At 46.6% G+C, this 18,322-nt stretch overlaps 2 protein-coding genes across 4 annotated transcripts in view; both read right to left on the reverse strand.

Annotated features, from left to right (window-relative positions):
• The window catches only part of ubtd1a (ubiquitin domain containing 1a), a 15,393-nt gene extending 9,582 nt beyond the window's left edge, over positions 1-5,811 (reverse strand). The window contains exons 1-2 of one of the 2 annotated variants that reach the window (XM_062518980.1): positions 5,743-5,811; positions 1,228-1,386 (exon numbers count right to left, since the gene is read on the reverse strand). In XM_062518980.1, the coding sequence (XP_062374964.1) occupies positions 1,228-1,306 (79 nt within the window). In that variant the 5' untranslated portion in view covers positions 1,307-1,386; positions 5,743-5,811. Of the gene's footprint in view, positions 1-1,227; positions 1,387-2,232; positions 2,468-5,742 lie in introns of those variants that run through there. The other variant, XM_062518978.1, reaches the window with a different exon arrangement.
• A 1,556-nt stretch (positions 5,812-7,367) lies between these two features.
• On the reverse strand, positions 7,368-18,265 carry zdhhc16a (zinc finger DHHC-type palmitoyltransferase 16a). 2 transcript variants are annotated; one of them, XM_062520140.1, is made up of 11 exons: positions 17,916-18,260; positions 13,320-13,545; positions 12,471-12,665; positions 11,591-11,679; positions 10,859-10,887; positions 10,063-10,196; positions 9,487-9,567; positions 8,601-8,686; positions 8,294-8,417; positions 8,133-8,203; positions 7,368-8,026 (listed from the first exon to the last, which is right to left on the reverse strand). In XM_062520140.1, the coding sequence occupies exons 2-11, from the start codon at positions 13,542-13,544 to the stop codon at positions 7,924-7,926; spliced, it is 1,137 nt and encodes a 378-aa protein (XP_062376124.1). In that variant the 5' UTR covers position 13,545; positions 17,916-18,260; the 3' UTR covers positions 7,368-7,923. The 2 variants fall into 2 exon arrangements, with proteins under 2 accessions (XP_062376124.1, XP_062376125.1); XM_062520141.1 differs by lacking the exon at positions 9,487-9,567 and having other exon boundaries at positions 17,916-18,265.
• Between the last annotated feature and the right edge of the window lie 57 nt (positions 18,266-18,322).

Raw genomic sequence — 18,322 nt, forward strand, 5'->3', positions numbered from 1 at the left:
TTCATCAAGCCATCCTTTTGAAATGCAATCGTCAGACTGTGCTGGTTGCGAACAGGCTTTAAAAGACAACGGCCAGCCAGATTGTGACTGCGCTGTCCAAGCTGCTGAAGGACACAGCAAATACAAACAGCCAAATCATGCCCTTTTTAAGATCACAGCGATCAGCCGGACCTCAAAACATTACTGGGAGAGCGGGAATTCTCTCGACTACCACTTGACTCCACCACTGTTTATACCTGATTTAGAGTGGCCTGTTTATACATGAGTTAGAGAGGACCTCAGAGAGGACATCGGTCATGAACTGTCTGGGCCATTCCAAAGCAAAGATCAGCACCGCTATTGTCTGTGGATGCCACACACACACACACACACACACACACACACACAAACAATCATCAGCACCATTACTCTTATTGTCTGTGGATGCCTCACACAATTTAAGATGCCATATAATTACCACTTAATCGCCTTACATGGATGCAGATGCGCACACACACATACACACAGACACAGACACAGACACAGACACACACACACACACACACACACACACACACACACACCTCTTTAATGATCAGCACCATTACTGTTGCCTGTGGATGCATCACACAATTTAAGATGCTATAATTACCACGTAATTACCCTCTTATGGTGAAAACATCCTTTGTAAATGTAAACCAACTCAAACAGCAGTTCAACTGAACTGTTTACTCTCTACCTGCAAGTAGAGATCCTACTCTGAGTCCTTGAACATAGAAGACACAAACAGACACACAGATGCAGACGCAGACACACACACACACACACACACAGACACATATGCATACACAGCGGGACGATGGTGAGCCGTTTAAAACGATTGAAATGGTTCAGGACAGTGACCCCGTGTCATACTAATACAGTACATAACCTTGTTTATAACACACACACACTAGGGGTCTGGACAGGTCTGTCTGTGTGTGTGTGGGTCAGGGCTGTCTGATCTAAGACCCTGATAGGCAGCACGGGTGTGGACCATGCCAGATTAGCGCACGCACGCGCGCGCTGTCACTCGGCCACAGCTCAGCTAAATCTCCACGCGTGATCTCCCAAAAGCTTCTCAAAAGCGATCCACCGTCTGTAGATGCCACGTTCACATCTGCAATAATTAGCAAACCCAAGCACGAGACCCCCCCCCCCCCCCCCCCCACACACACACACACACAAAAACTCGCGCACCTTTCTCACCTCCGCGTTTCTTGTTCCGTCTCCCACCGGTCCTGCTCGCGCCCAGCGCGCGCCTCTGGGTCCCCACGCATCCTCCCATGGCCGGCGTGTGTGTGCGCGTGCAAGGCAAGGCTACTCCTCGTGGGCCATGGTGGAAGAGTTCGCTACGTAAGAATGAACCTGCAGAACAAACGCAAAAAAAGATCACAAGCCGGTTTTCACATCGCAGGTGCCTGTGTGTGTGTGTGTGTGTGTGTGTGTGTGTGTGTGTGTGTGTGTGTGTGTGTGTGTGTGTGTGTGTGCGCGCGTGCGTGTGCGTGTGTGTCCCTGCTGAATCATCCAATCACTGAGATGCAACTGCAACGCCGACTATAGCTCACAATTAAAACAATAATAACACTAATTAAATTAATCATGTTTTTGCTCACGGACAACTCAATGTTATGATCACAAAACATGCCTCTTGTTTTAACCATTACATTGCTGCTACATTAGCATATGAAAGGTTCATTGCACATACAATAGCCTTGTTCATAAATGTAAATAGTTAGAAGTGAAGAAACAGACGCGCAAACAGATGTTGTGCCGTTATGCTCCAGATTATGAGTCGTAACTCGGTGGTTATTTTCGGGACATCATTATGTAATGGAACTCTTGCCCGCTGGATACGGTTCGGTTGCTTGCGGCGCTAACTCCGGGACAGACAGACATACACACACTCACGTCACATACACACACAGCACTAATCTTCAGTGGCGGGTCTAATCTTCGCGTCGCCAGCCGTCAGCAGACAAGCGCCGCAGGTAGCTCGCACGGGCACCGCGTACCGGACAGCTCGCGGGGGGCTGTGGCACAAACATCGGGCCGCGTGTGCAATTCCCCGGCGTGCACCTGCTTCATGGTCACTTTTACTCGCCTAAGCTCGTGCAATCTGTAGTGTCTCCGTGCTCCTCATACGAAACAGCAGCCTAAACATTATTCCTCCTGTCAGAGTTAGCAGAGAGTGAAATGGTGCTCCGTACGTACCCGAACACGCCCCGGTGTACCATCAGGCCAGTCGCCGGGGCAGTAGAGTTGCGCAGAGCGAACGGAAATGTGCAAGAATGAGTTTGCAAGCGGCCTCTGAGCTTTTTCCCTGCTATGCGTGCTGCAGGTCCCGGCTACAGCTTGAGATTTTAAATCCCCTTGGTTGATACTCAATGATACGCATGCGCAGCGGGACGTCGGGTCAGAGAATCTATCTGGTCACCTACGGGCACACGTGCCATGTCTGACAGCGGGCGCCTTTTGCTCTCGCGCACGTTGAGCCGGCTAAAAGGGCAAATGTGGGTGTAAACGCGGGAAGCGTGAGACCAGAAGACAGATAAGGAGACTGTACAATGTTGCAGTGTGAGAGCTTAAAGATGAGGATGTAGGCCAAGAGAGCTTTCTGATGGTCTTGATTCTTGCTCAGAATCTGCTTTACGGTTCTGACTGCTCTCTCCGCCTCCCCGTTACTCTGAGGATATCTGGGACTACTAGTGACATGTTCAAAGTCATATTCACTAGCAAATGCTGCAAACTCAGAAGACGCAAACTGCGGCCCATTGTCAGTCACTAAGACTTCTGGGATGCCAAATCTGGCGAAGATGACTTTCAGCCTCTCCACTGTGGTCGCAGTTGTGAGCGTCGGCAGGTTTGCTACCTCAATGTATCTTGAGAAATAGTCAATTATGACTAGATAGTGGCCTTTTCCCCACTGAAAGAGGTCTGCGGCCAGTCTTTGCCACGGTCTTGCAGGTAAGGGGGTCGTGAGCAGCGGTTCTGTGCGGTAACTAGAATACTGGCAGCAAACTTCACATCGCTCTACCAGTTCTCTGATGTCCCTTGTTAACCCTGGCCACCACATAGACTGTTGCGCTCTAGCAAGGCACTTAGTCATGCCCTGATGGCCATGGTGGATTCTCTCCAGCATCTCTCTGCGCATAGGTGTTGGTATGACAATTCGTTCTCCCTTCAGGAGGATCCCTTCTGCGACATGTATGTCCGCTCTGTATGACCAGTATGGCAGGAGATTCTCTGGAACTGTTTTTCTGTGCTCCGGCCACCCTTTTTCTGTGTTCACTCTGAGTTGTTTCATGGTTCCGTCTTTGTTCTGTAAGTCTTTAATCTGTTCTAATTTTGTTTTTGTTGCAGGAATGTTGTCCATAATGTGATCTATGTAGACTTTACACTCTCTTTCCAACGTATCACTCTCTGTGCTGTTTTCAGGTCCAAGTGGCGCTCGTGACAGCGTGTCAGCTAGCACCAGCTGTTTTCCTGGCACATGAATGATCTTGTACCTGAATCTCATCATTCTCAGTCTGAATCTGAGAATACGTGGAGGTAAGTCATCCAGTGGACGGGTGCCTAACAATGAGATGAGAGGCTTGTGATCTGTACGTAGAGTGAAGTCTAATCCCAGGAGATAGGCACTCAGTCGTTCGCATGCCCAGGTCACAGCGAGGGCTTCTTTTTCAATCTGTGCATATCGAGTTTCTGTGGGCGTTAGACTTCTGGATATGTACACCACTGGTCTGAATTCTCCATCTTGCTGTCTTTGCATTAGCACTCCTCCCAGGCCATAAGACGATGCGTCGGCTGAGACCAGAGTCTCACGCTTGGAGCTGTATTGAGCTAAGATGGCTGGCGAGCTCAGCTCTTTCTTCACTGCTTCAAAAGCAGTCTTTTGTTGCATGTCCCATGTCCATGTGCTATCATTTTTCAACAGGTCTCTCAGAGGTTTTGTGAGAGTGGGCAGGTGAGGGGAAAACTTTCCAACGTAATTCACCATCCCCATAAAGCGTCTCACTCCTTCAATGTTTTGCGGTTCAGGCATGTTGAGAATTGCTTTGATTTTGTCTGGGTCAGCCTCAATTCCTTGGGCACTGAGTCTGTGTCCCAGAAACTTCACTTGTCTCACTCCGAACTCACATTTCTCATTGAGGGTCAGACCAGCACTCTCAAACTTTCTGAGGACTTCACACAACCTATTGTCGTGTTCAAGTTGGTCTTTGCCAAACACTAAAATGTCATCAGCATGGCACAGTGTACCTGGTGTGCCTGCAACGATCTGGGAGATTCTCAGCTGAAAATGTTCAGGGGCTGAGGAGATTCCAAATGGAAGTCTCCTGAAACAATACCTCCCAAAAGGAGTTATGAATGTTGTCAAGGGCTCAGAATCTTCATGTATGGGGATTTGCCAAAATCCTGATGTAGCGTCCAGCTTTGAAAATATTACTGCTCCATCTAGCTTTGCAAGTGTGTCATCCACAGCAGGCAGTATGTGTCGCTCACGGCGCACGCTTTCATTGAGCCTGGTCAGATCCACGCAAATCCTGATGTTTCCATTGGGCTTCGGGACAACCACCATGCCTGCACACCATTCAGTCGGTTCTTGGATCTGCCGGATGACACCCATGTTTTCCATCCTCTGGAGCTCTGACTTTACTTTGTCCATAAGGGGCAACGCTACACGTCTAGGAGCTGACAGGGCATATGGCATTGCACCATCAGCTAACTCAATCTTATAGCTACCTTCTAGCTTTCCTAAGCCTGAGAAGACTTTTGGGAACATGGTTTTAAATTTGTTTCCCATTGTGTGCACTGCTGCCACCTGCTGCAGCAGTGGTAGACTCTGAATAGCAGGGAGACCTAGCAGTGGCATTACTAAATCTTTCACTACAAATATTTCCTGCTCTGTTTTCTTTTTGCCCTTTTTCAAACATGCTTTGAATGTACCCAATACAGTCAGTGGCTGATTATTGGGACCGCTTATCATTCTTTCTGCATTCTGTAACTCACCATCTCTGGCTCTTGAATACGTGCAGTCTGGTATGGCGGTGACCGCTGCACCCGTGTCCAACTTGAAATTAATCACTTCTCCATTCAACTGTATGTCCTGTCTCCAGGTGTCTTGTGTCTGGCTTTGAATTGTCCCCATGAATGCGCATTCTGCCATCTCATGGCTTTCTTCTATCGCCTCCACTCTCTGGCCTGTTCGACACACTGCCGCAAAATGGCCTTTCTTCTTACATTTTCGACACTCTGCTTCTCTTGCTGGACACTGTTTCCATGAGTGCTGTGGATTTTTCCCGCATCTTTTACAATTTTCTGTCTTCTGTGTGAAGTAGCTTTTCTGAGTTGACCCCGCCATCTTGAATTTCCCTGGTTTTCGTGTAGCAATTGCATCCACATTTGCTTCCTTAATTTCATTCTTTTCCCTTCTTATCAGTGGCTGCTGTTTCTTAACTTCTTCATTTTGTCTCACTTTAATTATTGTTTTAGCCAATGTAAGATCTGGATCTAACTGTAATCTTTCTGAGAGTTTTGCATCTCTGATTCCCACCACGATCCGATCTCTAATCATTTCTTCCAGCAAAACGCCATATTGACAATGCTCCGCGAGCTTATGAACATCAGTGATAAAGTTTTCTACTGTTTCTCCTGGCTGCTGATATCTGCTATTAAATTTAGCTCTCTCATATATCACATTGTGTTTGCCAACGAAATGCTCACCCAGGGCTTTGCACACCTCCGTGTATTTCTTTTTCTTTTCGTCATCCAATGCCAGTGTGTTCAAAACGTCGTCGCTTTTCTCCCCCATGATGTACAGCAGCGAGTTGATTTGGTACTCCTCACTCTTGTCATCTAGTCCAGAAGCTATCCGAAAACGCTCAAAGCGTCGCATCCATTGCATCCAACCATTTGGCTCGTCAAAGTTGAAGCTTCCCGGGGGTGATATCGCGAATATCTGGTCCATCCTCTCGTTATCCCTCTCCTTTCGTTTTGGAGAACCAACGTGCTAACTGGCTAACGTTTAGCAGCTAGCTAACTTGCAAATGCTTGCAAAATAGTCTTTTCTTGACTGGTAGACTTCTTGTAGACTTTTTCTACTCACGGATCCTATCACCATCTTCTGACACCATGTACAATGTTGCAGTGTGAGAGCTTAAAGATGAGGATGACAACGATGATTCTTAATCAGCACACGTTACTTTATTAACTCATTCTACTATAGTACTTTGCTGTTACATCCAACAACCTGTATAAGTCATTAGCGCCCCCTAGGGTCCTGACATATCATTCCATTCCATTCCATTACAGAGACGACAATAGGATTAACTATATCCTCCTACCTCATGTATTATTAATATATTATTATTATTGTTGTTGTTATTATTATGATTATTATTAATAATAACTTTATTATTGCATATGTATGTATGCACACTCACATCTATATGGCAGACATCAACACACATGATGCATATGTCACACACTCCTGATTAGGATACCTTGGGACACACACACACACACACATGTGAAAATCAACATATGCCCATATGTTTTTCACATCCAAAATCACACCGCACATCACAGTCATGTGTAACTAGCCAGGGACTCGGCCCCAATCATCCTAATTTTAGCACACTTAAGACAATTCCCACCTGTGTGTGTGTGTGTGTGTGTGTGTGTGTGTGATTGATTGACAAAGCGAACCATCTCCAATCACTTGTATCAGCGTGTGCATGAGTCTGGTGCTGGTTGGAATACAGTGACATTCTGCCCTCTACTGGCAGACACTGGTACTGCGTCAGTTCTTAGTTTATCAATCTTTTAACTAGTTAGAAATGCATATAAAAAGACTGATATTCCATGCACACATTTTGCCAGTTTTTAGTAGCCTGACTCTGCCGTCCTACGTACTTCCGCTCAATTTTCATTTCCCTTCTGGGTCTGCAGTATATTCACAGGTTTCTCTGGCCAAACTATGTCCACTCAGTGAACAGAGGAAGTAGCTGAGGGTTGATGATGCTGGGGTCGTCAATCATATGTCATACGTCACGACCAAACGTTAGCGATTGGTTATGGCAGATCCAGAGTGGCTCTGGACAGATCCAATAGTTTTAAACTTCAACAGAGTACCCGCCTTCAAGGAAGTTCACGCTTGGCAATGGAGAGTGACCAGACTCTCTGTACTTTATTAAATGTACGAGAGTCAAGTTTTGAGCACCCATGACTGCAATACGACTACTGTTGTCAGCCAATTTCATATCCATCTGGGCCAGCTTGCCAGTCCAAGCTGGTGTGTGTGTGTGTGTGTGTGTGTGTAAGACAGAGAAAGGAAGAGAGAGACTTAATGTGAAATATCAACTGATCTCCTTGTGACTGTGTAAAAAAGGACGTTTAATAGTTTGAATAAAGTTAAAAACACATGACACAAATCCAGTACAGCCATGTGGAAGTCCTCCACAATTCCACTGTCCCTTAGCAGTCCCAACTGGATAAAGGACCCAAAATGGCTGCCTGGCGAGGGGCAGGTGGTCTAGTCTGTAGTAGATCCAAAATGGCTGCCTGAAAAGGGGCAGGTGTGTCAGGCTCAGTCAGTAGTAGATCCAAAACGGCTGCCTGTACAGGGGCAGGTGGTCCAGTCAGTAGTAGTAGATCCAAAATGGCGGCCTGAGCAGGAGTGGCTGGCCCAGTGGCCCTAAGCAGCATGCTGTCCCACCAGCCTGTGTGTCACCGTGACAACATCACAGAGAGGATCTCAGAGGTTTAGGATGAACGGAACGGAATCAGAGCCCTTAGTGCAGGACTGTGTGTGTGTGTGTGTGTGTGTGTGTGTGTGTGTGTGCGTGCGTGTGTGTGTGCGTGTGTGCGTGTGTGTGTGTGTGTGTGTGTGGGTGGATGTGTGTGTCACACAGGCAGGGCTTCTTTCCTCTTGGGGTGGAAGTCCCACGTCATGCCGTCTCCATAGGGGGGGTGACTAGAGGGCAAGAGAACCCTCGTCACCCAATGACTGTGGAGACAGAGAGAGTGTCAGGCAATGACAGGGAATGTGTGTGTGTGTGTGTGTGTGTGTGTGTGTGTGTGTGTGTGTGTGTGTGTGTGTGATGCAATCTCACCTTCTCTTCTCAACGCCGAGGAAGAGCTTCCAGTTGTTCAGGCGTCCATAATTGTAGGGGTTTTTGTAGACCTGTCGACACACAACACACACTGAAAAACTGTGTGCATATCTGTGTGTGTGTGTGTGTGTGTGTGTGTGTGTGTGTGTGTCTGCGTGTACTTTGCCCCGCTTGCTGAGTCGTTTGACCTCCTTCTTGTTGATGTGTCTCTCGATGCTCGTCTCCCCACGAGATATCAGCATAGCGTGCCACAGCGTCAGGCCACCCAGAGCTACCGACACCGTGCTGCAGGTCACACACACACACACACACACACACACACACACACACACACACACACACACACACATACACACACACACACACACACACACAATGACCAAGGAGTAATGAACACTTACTGGTCACATAACGCAGAAAAGGTGTATGTGTGTGTGTGTGTGTGTGTGTGTGTGTGTTTTCCTGTACCTGGTGAGGACCCACATGTAGATGATACTCTTGTTCAGCAGTTTGTCCTTGAAGGTATACGTCGGGGGGGTAGCCTTGGATGAACTCTGCGTGCGTTCATGCGTATGTGTGTGTGTAGAGTGGGAGAAAAAAAAGTGGCGCATGAGAACGCATGAGAAGAGATCTATCCACAGTTTGATATGCAGGCACACACATTCGCACACACATTCGCACACACACCCACATTCGCACACACCTACATCCACACACACCTACATACCTGTCCATCAACAGTCTCCCACATGATTCTTTACACATGTTATCTGATTATTCATGACAGATGTTTATCTGACAGTTGGATTCTATACATTCCTTAGGGCTAGCAAGCATTCTGTGATGCCACAGGACACTCCTCCTATTGTGGTTGTGTGTGTGTGTTGGAATGAAGCCATGAGATGACACAGTTAAGAACACAACTATTCATACCCCATAGCAAATATTGATACAATGTTGATTTTCTCTTAATCAATATGTTTGTTCTGGCTGAAAATGACACAGCCACATGCCAAAAAAGTTGTAAACAATGTGGGAGAAACATGTCTAAAATTATGAATAACATTTTTAGACAATAAATGGAAACTTCTTTATTTGTTAAATATTAAAAATACTATAATGTTATCTTGTTAAAGTGTTGATGTTAAAATGTTGATTATGTTCAAACGTTTAAATGTTGATGTTCAAATGTTTACATGTTGTTTATATTTGTACATGTTGTTGTTAACTGACATCTTTTCAGCAAGGCATCCTGCCCATGCATGGTTTCAGGAGGCCGACACCAAACACACAGACCTCAGGATGCACGATGCCGAAGACACACACACACACACAAACACACACACACACACACCTCAGGAGGCACGATGCCGATGAGAAGTCCCACACCCTTCACCGGAACCCCGGGTTTCTCCGCCTCCAAAGCTTTTAAGTGCTGAAGAGAGAAAATAAAGACCCATCCCGACAGAGCGCACACACACACACACACACACACACACACACAGAGTGAACAAGGGAAAGACCGATCCCGACAGAGCGCACACACGCACACACACACACACACACACAGTGAATATGGGAAAGACCGATCCTGACAGAGCACACACACACATACTGTACACACACACACACACATTATCTTGTGACGGGGCTCACCTGTGAATCATGAAACATTAGTGTGTGTGTGTGTGTGTGTGTGTGTGTGTGTGTGTGTACACCTCGATGGCATTGTATGAGTTTATGAAGAGGTTGCGTCCACTGATTCTACAAGACATGCAGCCGTGTGTGTGTGTGTGTGTGTGTGTGTGTGTGTGTGTGTGTACCTCAATGGTGTTGTATGATTCGATGAAGAGGTTGCGTCCACTGATGCTGCAGTACATGCAGCCGAGTGTGTGTGTGTGTGTGTGTGTGTGTGTGTGTGTGTGTGTACCTCAATGGTGTTGTATGATTCGATGAAGAGGTTGCGTCCACTGATGCTGCAGTACATGCAGCCGAGTGTGACGACGACGCAGAAGGAGAAGAAGTAGCGATGGTTGAAGTGGCCCACACAGTTATTCAACCACGCTACACACACACACACACACAGTTAAGGAGAAATACTCTCACAACCCACACAGAATTAAAGAATTTATGATGAAATGCTCATATTCAACCACGCTACACACACACACACACAGTTAAGGAGAAATATTCTCACACACACAGAATTAAAGAATTTATGATGAAATACTCATATTCAACCACGCTACACACACACGCACACACAGTTAAGGAGAAATACTCTCACACTTACAGAATTAAAGAATTTATGATGAAATACTCATATTCAACCACGCTACACACACACGCACACACACACACACACACACACACACACACACACACACACACACACACACACACACACACACACACACACACACACACACACACACACACACACACACACACACACACACACACACACACACACACACACACACACACACACACTAAAGGAGAAATACTCTCACAACCCACACAGAATTAAAGAATTCATGATGAAATGCTCATATTCAACCACGCTACACAGTACACACACACTCAGTTAACAGTTGCGGTTAACACACTCAAATGGAGTTTTCTGTGGAGCAACATATTGTCTGACACTCTATCTCTCTCTCTCACTCACACACACACACACACACACACACACACACGCACTGAACTGGCTTGAAATAGGATACGGCAGTGATGATCCATCTTGAGAATGCATCTGTAAGAGAAGAGACAGCAACATGTGAGATAGGGAGTGTGTGTGTGTGTGTGTGTGTGTGTGTGTACTGTATGTGTACATGTGTGCAAGAGAGTCTATCTGAATGCAGTGTACTCCTGAGGTGCCTTCAAATATGGCAAACAGTGGCAAACCTTCGTGGTAAACATGTTTTCTTTGAACAGTTAAATTTGAACGATTTGGTGCTAACATCACATTCTAAAGGGTAATTGCATTGTTGTCTTCATCAAACTGGCATCTAGTTCTGCTGACCTCCTCAGACTGTTTGCGATGTTCGCTGAAAACTTAAGGCTAGCGGAAAACTGTATGCAAACGTACGCAAATGTACGCCTACCTTTGCGAATTTGAACGTACCTCTCATATACTGTATGTGAAAGCCTTGCATACATCTTACAGATTCCACAGTGGTGTGTGTGTGTGTGTGTGTGTGTATCACAGATTCCACAGTATGTGTGTGTGTTTGGGGGGTCATGTTGCATATTCCTTAGTGCCACTACGCAAATGTACGCCTACCTTTGCGAATTTGAACGTACCTCTCATATACTGTATGTGAAAGCCTTGCATACATCTTACAGATTCCACAGTGGTGAGTCTGTGTATGTGTGTGTGTGTGTGTGTGTGTGTGTGTGTGTGTGTGTGTGTGTGTGTGTGTGTGTGTGTGTGTGTGTGTGTAGATCTTGCGTACGTGTTACAGATTCCACAGTGGTGTGTCCTGGCTGGTTTGGGGATGACACACTTCTTACAAATGGACACAAAAGGAAAATCATTCTTCATCTGGAACAAACAAACAAACAAACAATCATGTGATTAAACACCATGTTGACAGTAACCAGAGTCTGTGTGTGTGTGTGTGTGTGGACCTGTGGCACTGTCGACAGCAACCACATTCATGATCATCATGAGAAGAGTCTGTATGTGTGTGAGCACTCACATAACTGGTTCCAAGAGATAAGATGTTCATGATCATTTTGATACTGATGACAGTTTTCAGACGTTTCACACTCACACACACACACACACACACACACACACACACACACACACACACACACACACACACACACACACACACACACACACACACACACACACACACACACACACACACACACACACACACACACACACACACACACACCTCAACCGGGGGACCCAAGGAAGACGATCATGATGCATGTGTGTGAGTGAATGAGTGTGTGTGTGTGTGCGGGTGTCCAGTCTGCGTGCGCGTGGCCTTGTAGTAGTGGAATGCGATCATATCATGAGCTCTTTCTGTGTGTGTGATCATATCATGAGCTCTGTGTGTGTGTGTGTGTGTGTGTGTGTGTTCACCGTGGGCGGATGTCCAGGTGCCGTGTGCATGGCCTTGTAGTCGTAGAATGTGATCATATCAAAATCATGAAGTGTGTGTGTATGTGTGTGGGCGGGTGTCCAGGCTGCATGCGCGTGGCCTTGTAGTAGTGGAATGTGATCATAACAAGTAGAATGTGTGTGTGTGTGTGTGTGTGTGTGTGTGTGTGTGTGTGTGTGTGTGTGTGTGTGTGTGTGTGTGTGTGCGTGCTCACCGTGGGTGGTTGTCCAGGCTGCGTGCGCACGGCCTTGTAGTAGTGGAAGGTGATCATGACGATGATCCAGTGCCCGAAGCCCAGGTGCCAGGCGATCCAGTGGGGCGGATACGTGTACAGCACCAGCGGCAGCATCACCGAGTACGCAATCAGGATGATCGAACTGGTCAGCACGATGACCAGACACACAAACACCTGGACACACACACACACACACACACACACACACACACACACACACACACACACACACACACACACACACACACACACACACACACACACACACACACACACACACACACACACACACACACACACACACACACACACACACACACACACACACACACAGCATCAGAACAGCAGGTACGCAATCAGGATGATGGAGCTGGTCTGTACAATAATACACACACTTGTCAAACACTTGTATACACACACACACACACACACACACACACAGCATCAGAACAGCATGATGGAACTGGTCAGCATGATGACCAGACACACAAACACCTGTACACACACACACACACACACCATCAGAACAGCAGGTACGCAATCACGACGATGGAGCTTGTCAGTACAATAATCAAACACAAACACAAACACCTACACCTACACCTACACCTACACCTAAACACACAGCATCAGAACAGCACGATGGAACTAGTCAGCACGATGACCAGACACACAAACACCTGTACACACAGACAGACAGAGACAGACAGATACACACACACACACACACACACACACACACACACACACACACACACACACACACACACACACACACACACACACACACACACACACACAGACAAACACAGACAAACACACACTAACCCGTCCAAACCATCGTGTGAGGCGGTCGGCGGTCCAGAAGATGGGCTCAAAGAGCGACTCGTTGACCGTGTCCCAGCTGGCGAGGGAGTTGTAGCAGAGCGAGCGCGCCAGGAGGTGTGTGTACGACCACGCGTTCCTCACACAGCGCGGCACACGCGACCGCCCCCGACGACAACACACACGCACACACTTCAGCACGAGAGGCCCTCCAGTGTGTGTTCGCATCCTGCAAACACACACAGAGAATAGTTTTACACACACACACACCAGCAGGAGAGCCCCCCCAAGCAAATCCGCATCCTGCAAACACACACAGAGAATATAGTTACACAATTACACACACACACACCTGCAGACAGAAATGCGCGCACACACACATACATACAAAAGATAGGATTCCTTTGTTGGCACTTGTATGTGTTGATGCAGAGAGACGCACCTACACCTACTTTATGTGTGTGCCTGGTTATTTCAGTGTTGTGTGTGAGAGTGTAATAATACAGGTGTGCATTTATGTGTGCGCACATGTTGAAATGTGTGTGTGTATGTGTGTGTGCATACGTGTGTTACTTCGGTTGTGTGACAGACAGCAAGAAGAAAGCCACTCCTTCCCATACATTGACAGGTGTGCCTGGTTATTTAGACAGCAAGAAGAAAGGCACTCTTTACCACATGTTGAAGCAACTACCGAGAGTGATTGTGTGCGTGTGTGTGTGTGTGTGTGTGGCACCACCCAACTACTGAGAGTGATTGTGTGTGTGTGTGGCACCACCCAACTACTGAGAGTGATTGTGTGTGTGTGTGTGTGTGTGTGTGTGTGTGTGTGTGTGTGTGGCACCACCCTTTCCCCAGCACCATACAGGTACTCGGACAGGTGAGGGGTGTGACTGATTCAGATGTATGACTTTGTTGTGAAAAGCTGCTTGGGCATCTACAGTTAACACACAAGACCATTTGTTGTGTTTTTGTGTGTGTGTGTATGTGTATGTGTGTGTGTGTGTGTGTGTGTGTGTGTGCGTGTGTGTGCATGTGTGTGCATATCTCTGTGTGTGTTTGTATGTGTGTTTGAGTACGTAAGTAAGTTTAATTTATAAAGCACATTTAAGGCCAACGTGCTTCACACAGAAATAAAAGAATAAAAGAGAAACACACAAACACAAAAAACATACAAACATGCAGTAATAGAGGCAGTATTTACAAACAAATACATAACAATAATACGCTCCTAACTCCCAAGTCCAACCCAACTTCAGGATGAGCACTTGCCAAATGCGGAATGGAAAAAGTGCATCTTAAGTCTATATTAAAAAGTGCATCTGAAGACTAGACCAGCATTTTTCTGAAGGCCATTGGGAGAGCATTCCAAAGTCTTGGTGCAACTACAGCAAATGCAGGGTCTCCTTTCTGTCTGAGTTGCTGCCGTCTGTGAACAGCCCATCCAGAACGAGAGGTGGGCGGGGCCTACGCTTGTTGGGGCTAAAGGTGGAAGATCCATCCTCACGGCCTCCGTTACCAAGAGAACAGACGGGCAAGCAGCAGATGACCCCGGACCTGCGTCAGATGACCCCAAACGCCAGGGAAGAGGTAGCGTAGTGGCTAAGGAGCTGGGCTAGCATGCAGAAGAAGTGTAGCGGCTAAGGAGCTGGGCTAGCATGCAGTAGTAGTGTAGGGGCTAAAGAGCTGGGCTAGCATGCAGTAGTAGTGTAGGGGCTAAAGAGCTGGGCTAGCATGCAGTAGTAGTGTAGGGGCTAAGCTAGCATGCAGTGGTAGTGTGGTAGTGTAGCAGCTAAGGAGCTTGCCTAGTATGCACTAGTCGTGAAATGGCTAAGGTGCTGGGCTAGCATGCAGTACCCTGTAAAGTTGTGGGTTCAATACCCAGCTTCTACCGTTGTGCCCTTGAGCAAGGTGCTTAACCCGGAGTTACTCCAGGGACAATGGTCCTTATAATGTAACTGACACAAGTCACTACGGATAAAAGTGTCTGCTAAAGTCTAGTGCGGTGGTAACAAAGTGGTCAAGAAACTTGGCTAACATGCAGAAGAGGGTTCAATTCCTGGTCTGCACCATTGTGCCCTTGAGCAACCTTGAGGTGCTCTAGTGTTGACTGGCCCTTATAATAATTAATATTTGGTTGCAGAAGCAACCATTGTTTTTGATAACTGGTGCACGTCTGTGTTGCACAGACTAAACCAACTTCTGGCACCTACGAACCGGTATTTCTGCCCAGAATAGACAAACTGGCCTCCATTTCACAGTTCCTGTTTTGCTTCAGAAACTGCATTTTTAATGTCACTTGAATGGGGTCAACATTGCTACTTTTCAAAACAGAAAAATATACCATTTCTTTGCTTCCTGTAAAAATAATAATAATGCATACTTGATAAATGATTGGTTAATAATTTGACTTGGAATTGAATATGGAATGTTTGAATACAAATTGAAATTGAAATACGGAAACAAAAAAATATTAAAACTATTTTGCTTTTTTTTTTTAAAAAAACACACTGCTATCTATGTGAACCCAGCTGTATAAGTAAGCTGTAGCTGGAGAGAGGGGTGCAGTTCTGCGCTGTTGAACGTGTCTCTCAGGTGCTTCTGTACGATTACAGATCAATCATCATAAGGAATCAGCCTCAGGCTTAAACTATTGAAACAATTGCAGTGAAAAATGGAGGCACCCATGAGAGTTATTCACAGCCTACCTCACTGACATACAATCATGGGAACTTCAACTGCAATAAATCAGAGGTCCTTCCTCAGGGCTTAACAAAAGCACGTCATGCGCTGATGAAGGCAGCACTGCTGAAGCACATGTTCTAATGAGATGTGAGATATGATCTTCAAAGGTTGCAATGAGTCATTTTTGGTTCAAATCCAACATCTTTAAAGGATTTAATGAGTCGTTTAGGCTGAACACTGGATGAGACCAGTGTATCCCATCTTTGATGTTGGTGATTGATTGATTGATTGATTGATTGATTGATTGAAACAACTATGTCCACAAATAATTTGGTGACGGGTAGGTGCAGAGAGCACCATCCTGTGTGTGTAATTAATGTGGCTATGAACATGTTCTGAAGGAGATGAGAGTTTGAGCCTGTGTGTGTGTGTGTGTGTGTGTGTGTGTGTGTGTGTGTGTGTGTAGAGGGAGTGCCTGTCTACTGCTGGTGGAGCCCGTCTAAGGAGTGCCAAATACGCACGTCTTCGCCACGCGCACGTGTGCACAGAGGAACATGCCACTTCCTTAAGGACTGCCAGTTATGCCAGTTTACTGCCAGTCTCAGTTCACACTGCCAGTCTACAGAGTGCCAGTCTAGTGAGTCGTGCCCGATCTACGAGTTCCAGTCGTGCCGGTCTACTGCCAGTGGTGCCAGTCAACAGGGTGCCAGTTGTCATACAAATTCAATTCTCTTAGGCTGGGTGAACCCTGCCTGATTTGTTAGCGATTTGGATTTTGCCCTGCAGCTCAGGCTGGACACCTGCACATCTATCCCTCCTGCTTCCTGTCCACATCTTCTGGGTCCAATCACAAACTAAATCCAAAAGACGCACCCGGATCGTTGGTCTGATTGGTTGAAGGAATAGCCAAAAGCGTACGGAGTCATTTGAACTATGCCTCTTGTACAGTAAAAAAAAAAAGAAAAAGCGCAGACTCCCCAGACTAATGTTCAATCTTAAAAGATTGAGTTTAGTATGGTGTCCCCCCTGGTGTTTAATATTAGTTTAACCTCACCCATGCTTTAAATGCTGATGTTAACTTACTCCAGTTTTACTCACTGTTTGTGTGTGTGTGTGTGTGTGTGTGTGTGTGTGTGTGTGTGTGTGTGTGTGTGTGTTTGTGTGTGTTTGTGTGTGTGTGTGTGTGTGTGTGTTTGTGTGTGTGTGTGTGTGTGTGTGTCTCTTTCCAGCTACTCAGGTCAGATCCTTGCTTAGATGACCCTTTGTGAGGTGGGAGCGCACCTCCCGAATTCCTGGACACCTTGCTCACGGTCTCTCTTGCTTGGAAACCATCAATTGAGTCGGTTTCTTTCCTGTCCGTTCACATTCCAATCCTGAAGGCTCAGACAGGTGCGTATGGGTTACGGGTGGGCGCGGTGGGCGGTAGTTTTGAGTCGGCTACCTTGGCTCGCACCTCCTGGGAACTACGGAGATCGCACGAGTCCTGTAGCGTAGCCCAAACCGACAGCGTCACAGCAACCTGTGCGTTTGGTTTGACAGCGACGAGAGTGAGTGGCACCAATCCCATCCCCCTTCGCAGTCATCACAAAAGATTTAATCGGCAGACAGCGCAAAAGAGGGGATTAATGATGTTCGCTTTTAAAAACGGACAAACCACCCCAACAAATCAAAACAACTAAATAATCGCAGAGTTTCTCAAATGCATCAGTATGCATCGCAAACCCATCACAGTAAATATAAATCGCGTTATCCAATGTTAATTGAGACTTCACCATGGGACTCCGACATCCTTCGCTTGTCTGAGATGGGAAGTCAGGCCAAAGGCTAACGTTACTCACTTGCTACATGACCAACAGCTCGCACTCACCTGAAATAACCAACCGGAATCCATTACGTTAGTACCACCAGGCTACTCACCTGACTGTGGTCTGGTTTTAAGCACGGCGGCAGGTCAGTCAGGTCATGATAGCCAGATGTAAGATTTAATCTTCCTGATGATGGCACAGACACAGTGCGCTAGTACAGTTGTTCAATCCGTTCACCATCCGGACCTACTGAAACAAGCTCACAGGCTGCGCGCCGCTAATGCGCAAGCGTTGGTGTGGACGCGGTGAATTGTGGGGAATGGAGTTTAAAGACAGTATCGTGTGCTTGTGTGTTTGGTGCTTTTCAAAAGATGTTCAGAATAACAACGGAACATTTATATTACAATATACATTCTAATGATCTTGAATGCTACGTGTTGGTATCAAATCAGTCTACACCCCGAGACTTATTAACAACCAAAGCATAGTTCAGCCCCAAGCATTATGGGAGTTGTAGTC

This window comes from Sardina pilchardus, chromosome 18, assembly GCF_963854185.1.
Source record: "Sardina pilchardus chromosome 18, fSarPil1.1, whole genome shotgun sequence".
Classification (NCBI taxonomy): domain Eukaryota; kingdom Metazoa; phylum Chordata; class Actinopteri; order Clupeiformes; family Clupeidae; genus Sardina; species Sardina pilchardus.